Below are 15,000 nucleotides of genomic sequence, written 5' to 3' on the forward strand. Positions count from 1 at the left end.
CGTTCACCACCTTCCTCCTCAACATCTCCTCTGTGTCCTCCATCACCACATGATCGTCGCGTTTCGCGGTTTCATTCAAAGTGTGCGACCGGCGAGAGAACCTCCACCCTTGCTGTGATCCTCGTCCTTCTCCTGTTCCTCCACTGTCACCTCCCCGCTGTCAACATCACACACTTTGTGGCGCTCAAGAGAACGAACGGCGGCTCCTCTGCTCCCTCTCTTTAACCCCCCAAGAATCTTCAATTTCAAACCACCGTGACGGCGTCGACGACGACGACGATCGCGAAGAGCGATCCCCGCCGCGGCTTGAAGAGATGTGCTGCTTTTCTTATTCATTCATGTTCTTCTCCATTCGGTGTTGGGCTGCGCGGAATATATGGCTTGGCAGGGCGGCGCTGCTGCTAGTGGTGGTGGTGGTGGACCTCTTGAGGCGCTTTCGCAATCGCATCTTTGGTCGGAATATTTTGTGAATCTCTGTTCTCCTCCTTCTCACCGTCCTCTTCTTCTCCGTTTACCCTTTTTCGCGCACGGCCCTTGGCCCTTAAACATGATTAAATGGACCGAACGAGGAGCAGGCGAAGGAGTTCCAAAGATAGGAGAAGGACGAGCAGCAGCAGCAGAAGAGGACTTCTTCTGCCTGCCTTTTGGTGGTACCCGAGACAAACCCGAAAAAATCCCATCGCACCGACCAGCAGCAACAGCAGCAGGTCCATTTAAAGAGCGAAGAACCCCGTTTCGGACCATAGCGGCCCAAAGAGAAGGCTGAGGCAGGCAGGCAGGCAGGCAGGCAGGCAGGCAGGCAGCATCGCGATCTGCAGCTCCTTTTCTTTTCGCTGGAATACCACCGAAAGATAGCAAAACACAGGGCGAGGATCACGACAACGCAGTTCGAGTGAGCGAGTGAGAGAGAGAGGATCACAAGAACAACACTTTGAAGAAGGCGATCAATAGTAGAAGAAGAAGTACGCAACACACAGACACATCTAACCCAAAGTCCAGTGCAGAACCGGCCACCGAAAAATGACAAAGACAACGATCAGAAGGTGCTGCTGGTGGTGGTGGTAGAGGAGACACACCACGCAGCAGAAGAACCCCGAAAAGCTAGAAGGAGGTAAGAGCCAGCGCATATAAGATCAGCAGCAGCAGCAACAGACACCCAGCCAGCCATCTTCTCTTGCTGTGCTGTTATCCTTCTTGTTTGTGTCTCTCTTTCTCTGTGGCTCATCTGGTTGCTGCACGATCTCTCTCTCTTTCTCGCCTCGGTGGCCACAAAAAGCGAGTAAAGTACGTGAGGCGGGAAGGGAGGAGCACGCAAAAACGAAAGCATAAAACATCAAGAAAACACATATTTTACTTCTTTTTAAAGGCCAAAACCGGACCGAAGACCAACATAGAGCGAAAGGGAGAGGGAGAGAGAGAGATTCAGAAGACAGAGAGCGAGCGGGGCCGGGTCCGTGTGAAGGCAAATAACAAACGGGAAAAGATAAAACAAACGCAAAACGCCCAAAAGGAAGACGACGACGACGACGACCGGCAGAATCCCATGAAGAGCTCGAGCCACCAACAGACGCACCGCGCACACAGAGGCAAACACCAACCATCGCCAACATCGAGATGATCGAGGAGAATAACGTGTGAAAATGTTGTAAACCCATTTTTCAGGATCTTCGCTGCTCCTGAGGCAGAGGACATGAAAGAAGGTACAAAGACTGGTGGTGGTGGTGGTGGTGCTGGTGGTGCACCATCATCATGTCCTCTTCTTCCAAAGGAGCACACTGGAATGGGGCTCGAAGGAAACGGTTAGGACACCGTACCGCTGGGGCCGTGATACACGGAATGGGCGCGCTCGCGCTCAAACGACACAGACAGACACCAAGTGGCCTCGCGAAAGATGATGCGCACCACCCACCTTCGTCCACCTCCCTTTGGAGTTGGTATGGGCATGGTCTACCACCGGCTGACTGGCTGACTGGCTGGCTGGCTGGGATTCAGTGTACTTTGGGATGTCCTCTTCACGGTCCTCTCTCGCTCACACCAAACCGGACAATTCATTCTGGAGTTCCAGGCGTTGTTTTATGGTCTTTCTCCCCGGTTGGTGGGTTCTCCTTCCTTTGCGCTTATTTCTGGGAAACAGACGAAAGGAATTTCTCGTGACCGCGGTCTCGTTTGCACCCGGCTTGCGTCCTCCTCTCCATCTCTATCCCTCTCTCCGTTACATGCCACCAGACGAACGGGATCGGGTTCTGCGTGGACGACGACGACGACAACCGATCGGGCGCAGACTTTTCTCTTTCCACCGTGTGGACCCCGCCTGCGGCCGCCGCCGCCGCTTGTTTCCGATTATGTGTTTTTGCTCGTTTGTGGCGCGATCGCGCATATGTTGTCCTCCTGGGACCTGCCACGCACACATACCGAACCGGGCGGCTCCACACACCGTGGACAAAATGTGCACAAACAGAACAGACAATCGGAGAAGCGAAGCGGAGGCCAAGGAATCCGACTGTTTTGCTCTCTCATCTGTTGCTGGCTGCCCGGCCCGGTCCTCTAATTCTTTTGAGACTCCGGGATCGTGTGCGCCCGCGCGCGCTTTTTGACCGGGTCTTCTTCCTGGCACTGGTGTTGGCGATCGTGATGCCATGGTATGCCATGTCTACCACCATGGTGTCAACCCCGGGGGTACCACCGGGCGCATTACCGGGCTCTCCTCTCTTTTGGCGCGCCCTTTTGTGCCACCAACGAGGGCCGCCATATCACGTTGGAATCCCAGGGGCGCGGGTCGTGGTCGCTGGCGTTGCTGCTGCACTTTCGTTACCGTGCTCGCGCGCACTCCGGTGGTTATGCGGTCTCTCGCGAGCGATCCAGGGGCCAAGAGCCAAAGGAAAGGGGTAAGATCGAGGTTGCGCAGAATCGTTTGTCCGTGTTGGTGGTGGTGGTGGTGGTGCTGCGATCGTCGATCGATGCAAAAACTATGCTCCGGTGGTCCTTCCTTTTTGCTCTCTCCTTTTGTGTGACCGCAGAACACGCCACACCACGCCAGGAAGACGAAGACATTCGGGCGCGCGCATTCGTGGTGATCGAGAGCAGGCAGGTCGTCTCTACTACATACCAGGACGAAGCGTTCAAGTTGCACGTTAGAGCGGGGCTGGTCTTTCATTCCTGATGCTCCTTGGACCGGCTAAAACGAGACGAAATGGTCCGAGTGTCGGGGAACCTTGCAAAACCGGATCGATCGACGATCGGTGAGGAGATCGGGTCGTCTCCACCACGCAGGAAGATTCCAGAGGGATCCGGCCTCAAAATCCCGAAATTCGAGCGCGCGCGCTCGCGCGTTTTAACTGCCGCCCTTTTTTTCCATTGCCATCCACCGAAATCATGGATCGATCCTCCTCGTCCTCCTTCGCCTCCTGCTAGCACTACACCTTCCTGATGATCGTGATGTTGAGAGGATCGAGGGCTGGCGCTGTCGTCGTTGGCAGCAATTTCGTTGAGAGATCGAGATTAGCGCGCGCTTCGGTGCTGGTGCTGCTTCAAACGACGTCCTCTCCTAAGGACTCTCTGGCTCGTCCAGAATGATGTTCACATTTGGCGTTGTGTTGTTGTTGGGGGGAGGCCTCTTGATAATGGGGGACCTCTCTCGTTCCTTCACGATCGTGCGCGAGGAGCAAACTACGCCGCCGCTGCCGCCCGTCTAGCGAAGCATTAGAAGAATCAGGTTTCATCAGGGAAGCGGCGGCTGCTGCTGCTGCTACTGCCGTGTGCCTTCTTCCATTCGCTCGTTCGCGGTCAGACTCGCGCGAGAGCACAACATCCGGTGGAACGCCGTAACATGAAAGACGATATACACTAAACACCATCGCGTGTTGTTGTCTCGAAGCAGATGAGGGAAGGAGCAGGCGAAGGAGGAAGCTGGCTGCTGATTCTCCAAATCTCCACAAAATGCCCAATTAGTAGGTGTGCGTCGGGGCGGTCTCAGAGGTCCAGAGAGAGAGAGAGGTTTATTTTTGGCGCTTTTGGAAGCGGATGGGACTTGATGGGGGTCCACCAACCCCTTTTCCAGCCCCACACCACCACCACTAGCACCATCAGCAGCAGCAGCAGCAGCAGCAAGGCGCGCCAAAAAACCCAAGCGAAACGATCGCGCGCGCAAAACAGCGACGCGCGGGAATCGCGACCACGACGACGACGACGACGACGACGGTGGTGGCCGCCTGTTGAAGAAGGCGCGCCAGATTTTACGCTTCCTGCTCCTTTTCTCTTCGGGGTCTCTCTCTTTCTCTCTCTCTCTCTCTCTCTCTGTCTCCATCTCGCTCTCCATTGAGAAAAGCGCATAGCGAGACCGCGGCGGCGATCACATACGCACGCACACCAAACACGATCATCTCTCGGTTGTCTCTCTCCTCGTTTGGTGGGGGCTTGGGCGGCTCTTGGGTGGCTGCTTCCCCCGTCCGTGGTGCTTGCCTGTGTGATCGCTGTGCTATTGTGTGCTCGCTCGATGCCAATGCTGCTGCTGCCGTCCTTACCATGCCCGCCCCCCCTCCCCCCCCCTCCTCTCTCGCCCTATTCGACACGCCACATAATAAATGTAAATCATTTTTTGCCACAAACATACATCTCCCGCGCACCATACAATAACTCTGAAGCTGAGGAGCGAGGAGGAGCAAGAGAGATCCTGCCACCTTCCTCACGCGCTCACTCGCTCGTTGGAGCAAACGATCAGCAAGTGGATCGACCCCGCCAGCAGCGCAAAGCACGCAAAGACTTCTCCGCGACGACGACGACAGTCGATCCTGATGAAGATGGATAATACGCAGAGGATTGGGACGTGGGGTGGCGGCAGTGTATCCGGTCGCGCGGTCTCCTTTCATAGTTCCAAAATATCCAAATAATGTCACCCCCTTTCTCGTGCGCGCGCGCGCTGCACGGTTGTCGCGCCGTCCATCTTCCTGCTCTCCTCCTCTCATTTTCCTGCTCTGTTGCTGGCTGATTGTGATTCACAACTTTTTCCTGGGGACCTGGGGGTCTCCTCCTTGTCTTCTTTTGCGAGTGAGAGATGCACCACAGGCATGACGACGATGATTGTTGTGGGCGAGATGTCCTCCTATCTGAGGGCGCTGGTGGCCTCCGTGCCACACAACAGTCGAAGAGAATTTTGCGCTTAATTGGTTTTGATTGATATCGTATTACGGGAGGCGCGGTCAGGCCAGCAAACGGCCCTGACGACGACAACGGGGGGTTTGATGCTCGGCGAAGGACGACTGACGGCCACTCGCGGAACGGAACGGTTTGTGTGGGTTTCCCCGCTCCCCCTAACTTCAGGATACTGCAATCCTTCCTTTCTCGCTCTCTCCTACGCCTCTCCCTCTGAAATATCGGGATGCACGGGATGATGGATTAGCGTGGCCTCACAAACAACATCCGGAGCAGCAGCAGCAGCAGCAGCAGCACCGCGAACGATGATGGTGGGCGCGTGATCTCGCTCGTCTTCTCGCCCCCGGGGGGGGGGTCACACACCTCTCGGTGACCGTTTTTGGCGAAAGCAGACAATGGCGACGAGCGGACGGTGCCAAAAACTGGACGCCAGTGAGACGCCGTCCCCGTGTGTGCCATTCTGTTGCGGGCAGGATTTGTTTAATTAAGACCATTTTAGGCAAACAGCACCAGTGTTCTGTGTTCTGCATTCTGTCCATCCTAATTTGGCACCAACGTACGCTCGTCGCTCACTTCTCGACTCTGCCACCAGCAGTACACAGTAGCCGCCACCGATCGCGTTCGCTTGTTCTTTCGCCACAGAAACGTGGGAAGCGTGGGAAATGTTGTGATGCTGCTGCTGCCACCGGGGGTCGGTGGCCCGCCGCGCTTCTACTTTTCGCCACGGCGCGGTTTGAAGGCAAAAATCCGAAAACTGATGGCACAGCACGGCGTGGCGACGGCGCAATAACATCATCCTCATCCCTTGCGCCGGAAGAGAACAACGCCAGGCTTGGTTGGCCCGGCTGGCTAGCTGGCACCACTACCAGCAGCTCATTTGTGCGAATGGGATGCGCGATCGTTTTGCAAATTTTATGCGCACGCTTGCGTCAATGAGGGCCGTTGGCTGGCCACCACCACCGTTCGGTTCTGATGTTGTGGCTGGCAGAAGCAGCAGCAGTAGAAGATCGCATGAGGGCGGTAGTGGTTTTTTTTTTTTTGGTGTCGAGAAGTTCTTCTTTGCCTCGACGGTACACACCTTTCACGGTAGTTCTGGTGGGAGGGAGGTTCGACCATCATCATCATCATCGCCCTCTCACACCCCCCCAGGAGTTGGCAGAGTGCTGTACGGACCATCCATCCATCGATGCGTGTGTGCTGTGGGCTTTAAATGCACACCAATGGCGCGAGTTGAACGGCATTAATGTTCCTTCTTCATCCTTCCTTCCTTTTCCTGGTGATCATCGTTTTTTCCGGTCCTTCCTTCCTTTTCTCATCATCGTTGGGCATTTAAATGGCGCTTCCTCTCTGGCTCACTCTGCTGGAGTTTCCTCTTCTAGTCTGTCTCCAATGGCCGAGTGGGTGATATGGAGACGAATGGGCCCCCCCCCTTTAAATAGCAGTCCCCAAACACTCCTTTTTCCACTGCTTCTCTTCTTCATCGATCGGACAACGAGTCTGCAGAAAAGAACGTTTTATGCTTCTCCAGCAGCACTCTGTGTGTGCGCAGAGAGAAGGTGCCGGACACGGGAGGTCCAACTATTTGGTCAGCCGGACCCTTATTACATCTCTCCTCTTCCTCTTTCCTATGGGCTACCACCCCCTTTCTGGCTCATTTTTTGCATTCAAGGTGACGACGATGCGCCCCCCCCCCCCCCCCCCCCCCCCCGATAATGTTGACCATCTTTTCTCCTCCTCTCCGTACCAGGGGTGGCGCTTGCGTGCGTGCGTGCGTGCAGCAGGGTGGTGATGTGTATCCATATCACCTCTCGCGTGTGGTCACTCTATGGGGTGGTGATGGCTTGACCCTCTTTTTTTCCCCCCAAAGGGGGGTGGATTATGGGCCTCCGCTCTCCTTCACGGTTCGTTCGGCTGATGTGCGGGGGGATATCTTTTCTCCCCCCCCCCCCCCCACACGAGTGTACTTTTCGATCGAATGAGTTTCCGCTTCGCGCGTTGCCTCCACCTCTCCTTGTGGCCTTTTTCAGTGTGGCCAGTTGCTCCAGCGCAAAACTGTGTGTTTATTATTTATTGTTTATGTAGTTAAAGCCCAGAGACCGGAGAAGAAACCGTACAGTAAAAGTGTTATTTGGATATTCCTGAAAGCAGCAGTAAATACGGTGCTCTGCGTTGTTATCGATCCGTGGCGCGCGTTCGCGTTCTTGGTTCCTTCGATTATTGCTATGGAACTGGGCGCCAGGGACACGCGAACGCGAAGAACGTATGCTAAGTGAAGTGGCGCGCGAGTTCTGGGATGCTTTTTTAAAAAAGGGGTGGATTCGAATGCGCGGTTGATCTAAGACACATTTCGCGTGATCCACGCGCTCTGGTCATGGACCCTCAGAGGATCAAATCCACAAGAATTGCGTGCCAGGCCGGGCATGTGTGAACCTACGCAACACGATCGCCACACGATGATCTCTTGCTTGTTGTTGTTGGAGTGCGCTGTGTGGCTTTTAACCAACGTGGCAGCACATGGCTCCTCTGGAGGTGCTGGTGTTGTGTCCGGTTCTTCTGGGTCTTCTCACGCACAACAACGAAAAAAAAACGCGATAATCTTAAAGCCGGAACCAGACACCCGCCTCCGATCTCCCCACCCTCCCATTGATGGTGCTACTGCTGGCTGCTGGAGGTCGTGGGGATCATTATTTTTTGCGCCGATCGCGATTTGCGAAATGACTGATCGAAAATGGCCAGACAATGATTTATAAACACACTTCTAAGCTCACCAGCAGCAGCAACAGTGCAAAGAGGACCGTACCGAATCATCATCCAATCCAGCCAGCCAGCGATCGCTTTGCTGCTCCACAAATACACTCGCTAGCAGCTAGAAACACAAGATCACGATCATCATTGTGTGGAAGCGTGCGACTAGAGGAGAAGGAGCAGGGGGTAACCGGCAGGAAGGAAACGGCAGCACAGGGGTGGTAGAGCAAAAAAAAAAATGCAACCCACCCCCCCGACCGACCGGTGGCAGTTCAGTAACCGAAGGTTAATGGGGTGGTGATCTCGCGATCTTCGCACCACCGGCACACACCGTGGATGTATGTGAGGAGCGATGTGGTGTGCCCGGTGCGCTGCTGGTGGTTCTAATTTCTCGCTATTTTTTGGCAATTTTTTCGCGGATTTCCTCTCCGCGAAGATCGCGATCATTACGCACACGGGATACTAGAAGGGTTGCTTTGCCGTCGATCGATGAAAGAAGGGAAATCTTGTGGTGGGGGACAGTAGGGGGAGATTGAAGATTGGCGAACGCAGAAAACGAAAAAGAAAACCATTAACTCATCTCTTCCATCATCTGCATGCGATGTGATCGCGCGGTGGCGATCACGATGCTGATGATTGTTGATGATGAGTTCGAGAGAATGAGTGGCTGGAATGATTCTAGAGAGCGAGAGACGAGGCCTGCGCTATGTATGTGCCACCGAAAGGGTGTTATATATATAACTACAATCAGTGGTGTGCGCGCACGTCGTGTCACACAGATACAACAATGATTGCGTGCGCCAGAAAAGAGAGTAACACCTCGCGGAGTGACTACTACTAAAAAGAGAGAGAGAGAGAGCGCGCCGTGTGCGGTGTGTACTTACCCTTATCTGGTCGGGCGAAACCGCATGGTCGGTATAGGCGCTCAGTACGTCCACCGTCAAGGGTTGACACTGGCGAATCTTGGAGGCCAGCAGCAGGGCACAGCAACCGAGCAGCTGCAGGTGGTAGCGATCGATCCGCAGGGCGCACAGGAACCGATCGAAGAAATTCACGGCCAGCGGAAACGTCTGCTCTTCGCACTTTTGCTCATCGCAAACCTGCCGAACGCGCGTGTGCGATTTAAAGGGGTCCCCCCCCAGAAGACACATACCGGTGGTGGTGGATGATGATGATCGCCCATCAACAACAAGGCAGCCGCGGTGATGATGGTAGGTGACGGTAACGACGATCCACAGCAACGGAAAGGCGTAAAAGAGAGAGAGAAAACAGAATTTGCAAGGTTATTAGATGCCACTGGAAGAAGGACGGGGAGGAAGGAGGGCGAGGGCACGATTGTCGAAAAAATTCGCGGACACGAATCCACTCTGTGGTCGTGGTGATCGCGCGTAGCGATCGTACGCAACAAACGACGACAACGAAGACAACAGGGGAGGGGGGGGGGGGATAGTAACAAGAAGAAGAAAATGATGGTGATGGCGCTCTGCTCATGATGGTTGGGTTTTTTTTTGGGTGGTCAATGCTCCCTCCTTGGATGGAGCTCTTTAAAAAAACAACCTTCTCCTCCTTCCCAGCTGCTGCCAGGTACCGGTGCGCTGTTCCTTCCCAAAAAAAACACGAAGCGATCCAGCGAAGAGGAGTGCGTTTAGTGCTTAGTATGGTGGAAAGGGGGTGCGTGGATTGCTAATAAATAAACCATTCTGCGCTCTGCCGCTTGTCCCTTTAGCAAACTCCTCCTGTGCTCACTGGAGTGTCAAGAGGAGGTCATCGAGGGGCTGGGAAAGGGATGCAAGGGGGTGCGCAAAAAGATGACCAACAGGAGAAGATGCCGGACGCGGGGGATGAATAGTATCTACTGGCCGCCAGGGCCCCCCTTGTTAAATTGCGCAGTGGCCACGGAATGGGGTTTTTAAATTTTAAAGAGACAAAACCCCTTCATCGACGTGCCCCCCTTCTACTCCCTCCCTTTTGGGTCTTAGCACTCAGCGAAAACCACCAATACGACGACCGCGCGTTGCGTGTACGCGCGCGGCCTCTCTCGCGGGTGTGTTGGTGCACGCCCGGTTAAAGAAAACGCCAGGGAGGGTGGTTTAGATGACGATAGTGCAAAAAAAAAAGAGGGAAGAATAGGAAGAAGTGAGGCCCATCGTGTTCTGCGACACCGGAAGGCTTCGCGATCCGATCCGTGCGTACCTCTAGCATCCACGTGGTGACGATCTTGCGCATGTTCGGTTTGATGTCCTGCTGGACCTGCAGGAAGTAGTTGCAGTGCGGTATCGTGAGCCGCTCCAATCGGATCAGATTCTGGATGATGCGCTCGTCGTTGATCATGTGGTGGTCCGGTTCGGCGAACCGATTGTCCAGCTCCTCGTAGATGATCTCCTCGCAGGCCAGCTGATTGATACCGGGCAGGTTGGCGGCTAGGGTGGCAGTGGCGGTGGTCCCGGAGGAGGACGACATCATCGTTCCTGCTGCTGCTGATGCTGCGGCGGTCACCGTGGCCGCCGTTACACCGGTCACCGGTGTTGTCACCGGAGGTGGTAGCCCGGCGGACGAGGGTCCGGTTGCCGTCGCGGTCATAGCTTGCGGAGCCATCCTATCCTGTCTCTCTGTTTCACTGTCGCGTTGTCCTCTTCTCGAATTGGCGGCTGCTGCCGGTGGTTCAGCTGCGTGCGTGCCGAGACGGCGGCCACAACGAATTTGAACCACAAAAGGGAGCGCGCACGCCAAGAAATCACCAAAAAAAGTTCGCGATTTCCTCCCCTCTCTTCTTCACCCGCGGCTCGAATCAGCCGTCGTCTTCGTCGTTGTATTCTTCTTCTTCTTCTGCTTCTGTTTCTTCGTTGTCGTTCGCTTCTTGGTTGCGGTATGTGTGGCTGCCAAGTCTCTTCCGCGAACTTTTTGCGTTTCACTCACTCACTCTCACTCACTCTCACACACTGCTCTCTACACGGTTCACAGCTGCTGCTTTTTCTTCGTCTTCGTCTTCTTCGCGGCTACTACTACCGGTGGCGGTGTCCTCGTGTGTACTATGTGTGTGGCGAGATGATGGTGTGTCTAGAAGGGGGGCCCTGAAAATTACGATTTCGTAAGAAATACTCTCGATGCTGACGGGGCCACCGTATTTCGCCGAAAAACGCACAACCAGCCAGCGCACGGGTTACTTCGATGAACCACTTCTTTCCAACAACAGTGTTTTCAATACTTAATTGGCAGGCAGACGGAGCCAGCGCTGCCCTTGGCACCGAGGCGAGAACAATGGAAATGGAACAGTTCTAGGCGGCGCCACCAAAGAGAACAACAGGACAACCCGGGCACCCAGAACCGTTGCTTGCGTTTCAAAGTCCAAAACTCGTCGTCGTCAGCTGCTCTCTGCTGCTGCTGCTGCTGGCTATCCTTGTTTGCACACTTCTCGACGACCACCACCGGAGGAATGTGCTGACTCGTGCGCTCTCACTCGCTCTACCGTCTGTGTGCGTGCGCGTGTTTGTGGCCGGTTGCCGAGGGGGGTTTTGCGAAAAGTCTGAAGGAATGCACGGCGACACACGGGGGGAGGAGAGCAGTCTAGAACAGGATTGCACCGGCCCAGGAGGCTCTCTCTCCAGATGATCGGGGATTAGAAGTTCGCTCGCTTTCCCCTATCTCTCTCTCTCCTTGCAATACCTGTCCTGGATGGATGGCTGGCTCACTTGGTGTGTGCGCGGTCAGTGACAGCAGCAGCAGCAGCAGCAGTCCCGAAAAAGTCCCGTTACGTTGTCGATCGATTTCGACAACACAGAGCCTCACCAGAGCGAGGCCGGTGGCCGGTGGTCAGAAGCCTCCCGTTCTCCCGTTGCTCTTTATCGGACTTGGCGACAACACACGACGTCGACGATGACAAGTAGGCGACGAACGCAAAAGTGTGTGCGCTATCGCCTTACGGTCGTAGTGTGCTGCGCTGGTAGCGCTTTTTCGGGAAGATCAGCAGGCCGCGCCTGCAAGTTAGTCGCAGAAAGTCCGTTCCTCTGAGACCTTCTAAAATCCAAAAAAACCCACTCCCACCCCCTCGGGTTTTCTGCAAGCCGGTAGAACAGTTGAGCAGTGCCGCACGCACACAAACGGTCGGTAAAAAGGTCGACACACTCGATAAATATTAAAGCGCAGCGCAAAACGATGAGCGAAAAGAACCAACACCGGTCCCGGGCTGCGCTGGCCTGGCCCGGCGTGAAGAACGCGAAACGGCGGTCGCGAAGAGTGACAGAGAGAGAAACAACACGAACGGCGGCGACGACGACGTGGTTTCGTCCTTCTTTGCAAATCCGCCGCGTCGTCATCGTCGTCGTCGTCGGTGGTATTGTTTTTCTTTGCGGATTTGTTCTTCTCTCCGCTCCGCTCTGCTCCTTCCCCTTCTTCCTTCCTGTCGAATATTTTTAAACCCTTTCCCCTCCCTTCCACTAACGTCTCTGGCGTGTCTGCTGCGTGTTATACAAGCACGCGCGTGTGCGTGCGCGACCGCTCGCGGTTGACACTTTGTAGTGGCCTGCGCAAGCCGGTTCGCCGGCCGGCCGGCCTGTTGACCGTGATATGCCCCCATCGAGTGCCACCCCGTCCGTGCGTGAAAACGAGACGGCCTTTCACGGCTTGCGCATCTTCCAACCCCAAACCCTTTCCTCCCCCGTGCCAACCAACCAACTGTCAAATGTTTTTTAAAAACCCCCCAACACCCCCTTCTTTTCAGGCTGCTGCTGCTGCTGCTGTACTGGAACACACCCACAAGCACAGAATCCACCCACTGCGCCACCCCATCCGGACACGATCGGTGTCATCTGTTCTGCTGCTGCTGCTGATGCTGATGATGACGATGATAATGATGATGGGAGCGGTTCAAACGTCAACAAAACGCGTGTCATCTCTCGGTGGTGTGTGCGCATTTCGTGCTGCAACAATGGCCTACTGTTTCGCGAACCGATCGCACGGTTCTGGGTGACCACGTTGCCCTCCCGCTTCTGCAATATCTCTCTGGGCCACACACTTCGCAACATGCACTTTCTGAGCCACGACGAACTTATCACCCTAGCCGGGGGCCCACCCCCCGCCCCCCGGGGGACCGGCACCACAAACACACGCGACACACAACTTCATTGAACTTCGGGTGGCTGCACATTATTCTCGGTTATTATTTTGGTTATCAGTCCCGCGCCACCCCCCCTTCGTCGCACACAGAGGCGAAGGCGGCGCACATCCGGTGACAGGTTTTTTTCTGGGTTCGCATCACACAACCACACAGCAGACACACACGCGCGAAAGATTAGCTTCTCACCGGAAGAAGGAAGTGAGCGCACGACCGAACCAACGTGTCTGTCCGTCTTTTCGGGGGAAAAAATATTATTTAATCATCACCAGCACCCCCCCCCCCCGGGCGTTACTAGGCGCACAAAAAGCCGGCGAAAATCGTGTGCGCACCGACACCGACGCAAAGCACTTCACGCACGCACGCACGCACGAACGAACGGACGGCGACGTAATTCCGGTTTATTTTCGCGACACTTTTCCGCTAGTTCTTCTAGCGTACGGCGGTGCACGGGGTGTTCTTAATTCGACAAAAACGGTTGTGCCCAGGTTTCTTGGATGTTTTCTTGAACACCGGCACCGGCGGCCCGTGTTTTCTTACCGGCTGCTCTTCTCGAGGTCCGGGGTCGTCCGGCGAGATGTTGCTGCTTTGAAAGTTCGACCGCGAATGAGGGAGCGAGAGGGTCTGGCCGACGATCGAGCTGCCCAGAATGCGCAGCCGGTTCTGCGTACCCGCCGTAGGAGCGAATGCGATGGCCGGTGATCGAGAAGAGAGACGATAATAATTCCCATCCAACACACCGAAACGCGCCCAATAACAACACAAAAACCAATAGCAGCAACAACAATACGCGCCGATGTAGTGGTGGCATGGCGTGAATTCGCGCGAGTGTGTGCGTGATGAACGGGAAACGTGCGTGAAGTAACGGGCGCGAAAGAGAGGATGCGATGTAATGGAGTGCGAAGGGGAAGGAGAGAGCTCGTGGTGTCTCGCTCGCTCGCACGCACGCAGTGATCTATGTTTACGGTTTCAATTTGAATTTTTAAGCACGTTTCCTTCAGTTACTATAATTGTTGTGTTTTACTTTCGAATAAAACCAATTACAGATTAGGGGAACAATTACTGAACAAGCAACCAACGCTCTGCGAGCTCGCTAAACAAAGCAATATAGAAAAAGAAGAAGAAGATAGCCAATAAAGGATCCACCAAGCGACGACGACGAACGGGGGGGCCTATTCCTTCTAATATGGCATACGGTGAGGTGGGAGGGGATAGTGGGGGCACTGGCCGGAGGACGTGATCGTAAGATATGTTAATTTTTTGCCTGACCATTCATAAATTCGGTGATCGTTTCAGCGAGCGAGTGGAGCATCACGAGGTGGAGGAGGTGGTTGCGTTGCCGGCACCAGGAACCATAGAACAACTTGTTTCATTTAGCACAACATTTGCTAGCATGAAGATGAGGACGAGCCCGAGGACAGGGGTGTAAAACGTAAAAAATGATGTTTAAGGGTTTTTTGAACCACTTAGGCCGAAGGAAGGCAGGTTTTTCGGGAACGGCGGAATGTAAAGCCTTCGCACGCATCCCAGTGGGATCCGTGGCATTTGTTTTTTTTGTTGCGCTCGATCGATGTTCTGTGACGGAAGCAGGAAGGTTTGTTTGCACGAGCCAGCACCACGTGGTTATTAGGGTTCCTCCCGCGGTTATCGAAATATGAAATTACAAATTTGAACCGTACTTCCTTTCTCATAAGGGCAAAGCGCTAACGCTACCAAGGCCATTTGCTTATTAGTCCGACAGGCAGGCAGGCAGGCACCATAATTCAAATCAGATTCCCTTTTTGCTCACTCCCATCCATCACTAGGTGTGGTGGAATCGATCATAAAAGGGCGAATTTGGATGAGGTCGCCGTTTTCCGGCGACGAGTCGAGAGGAGCCTTCGAGGAGCCATTTAAATTGCTTTATCTCTCTATCACGTTTTATGGCTCTCACACCCCAGGCCTCGGACACCACCGGTCAACTTGTGAAGCCGCGCGCCCGGCACAGTTGCGCTGTT

General features: G+C 54.6%; 1 protein-coding gene across 1 annotated transcript in view; it reads right to left on the reverse strand.

The window, feature by feature from the left end:
* The window catches only part of LOC126576402 (G1/S-specific cyclin-D2), a 33,238-nt gene extending 19,638 nt beyond the window's left edge, over positions 1 to 13,600 (reverse strand). The window contains exons 1-3 of the mRNA XM_050237662.1: positions 13,544 to 13,600; positions 10,087 to 10,964; positions 8,778 to 8,993 (exon numbers count right to left, since the gene is read on the reverse strand). Coding sequence (XP_050093619.1) covers positions 8,778 to 8,993; positions 10,087 to 10,488 — 618 coding nt within the window. The 5' untranslated portion in view covers positions 10,489 to 10,964; positions 13,544 to 13,600. The remainder of the gene's footprint in view (positions 1 to 8,777; positions 8,994 to 10,086; positions 10,965 to 13,543) is intronic.
* Between the last annotated feature and the right edge of the window lie 1,400 nt (positions 13,601 to 15,000).

The sequence above is a fragment of the Anopheles aquasalis genome, chromosome 3 (assembly GCF_943734665.1).
Source record: "Anopheles aquasalis chromosome 3, idAnoAquaMG_Q_19, whole genome shotgun sequence".
In the NCBI taxonomy this organism is placed as follows: Eukaryota; Metazoa; Arthropoda; class Insecta; order Diptera; family Culicidae; genus Anopheles; species Anopheles aquasalis.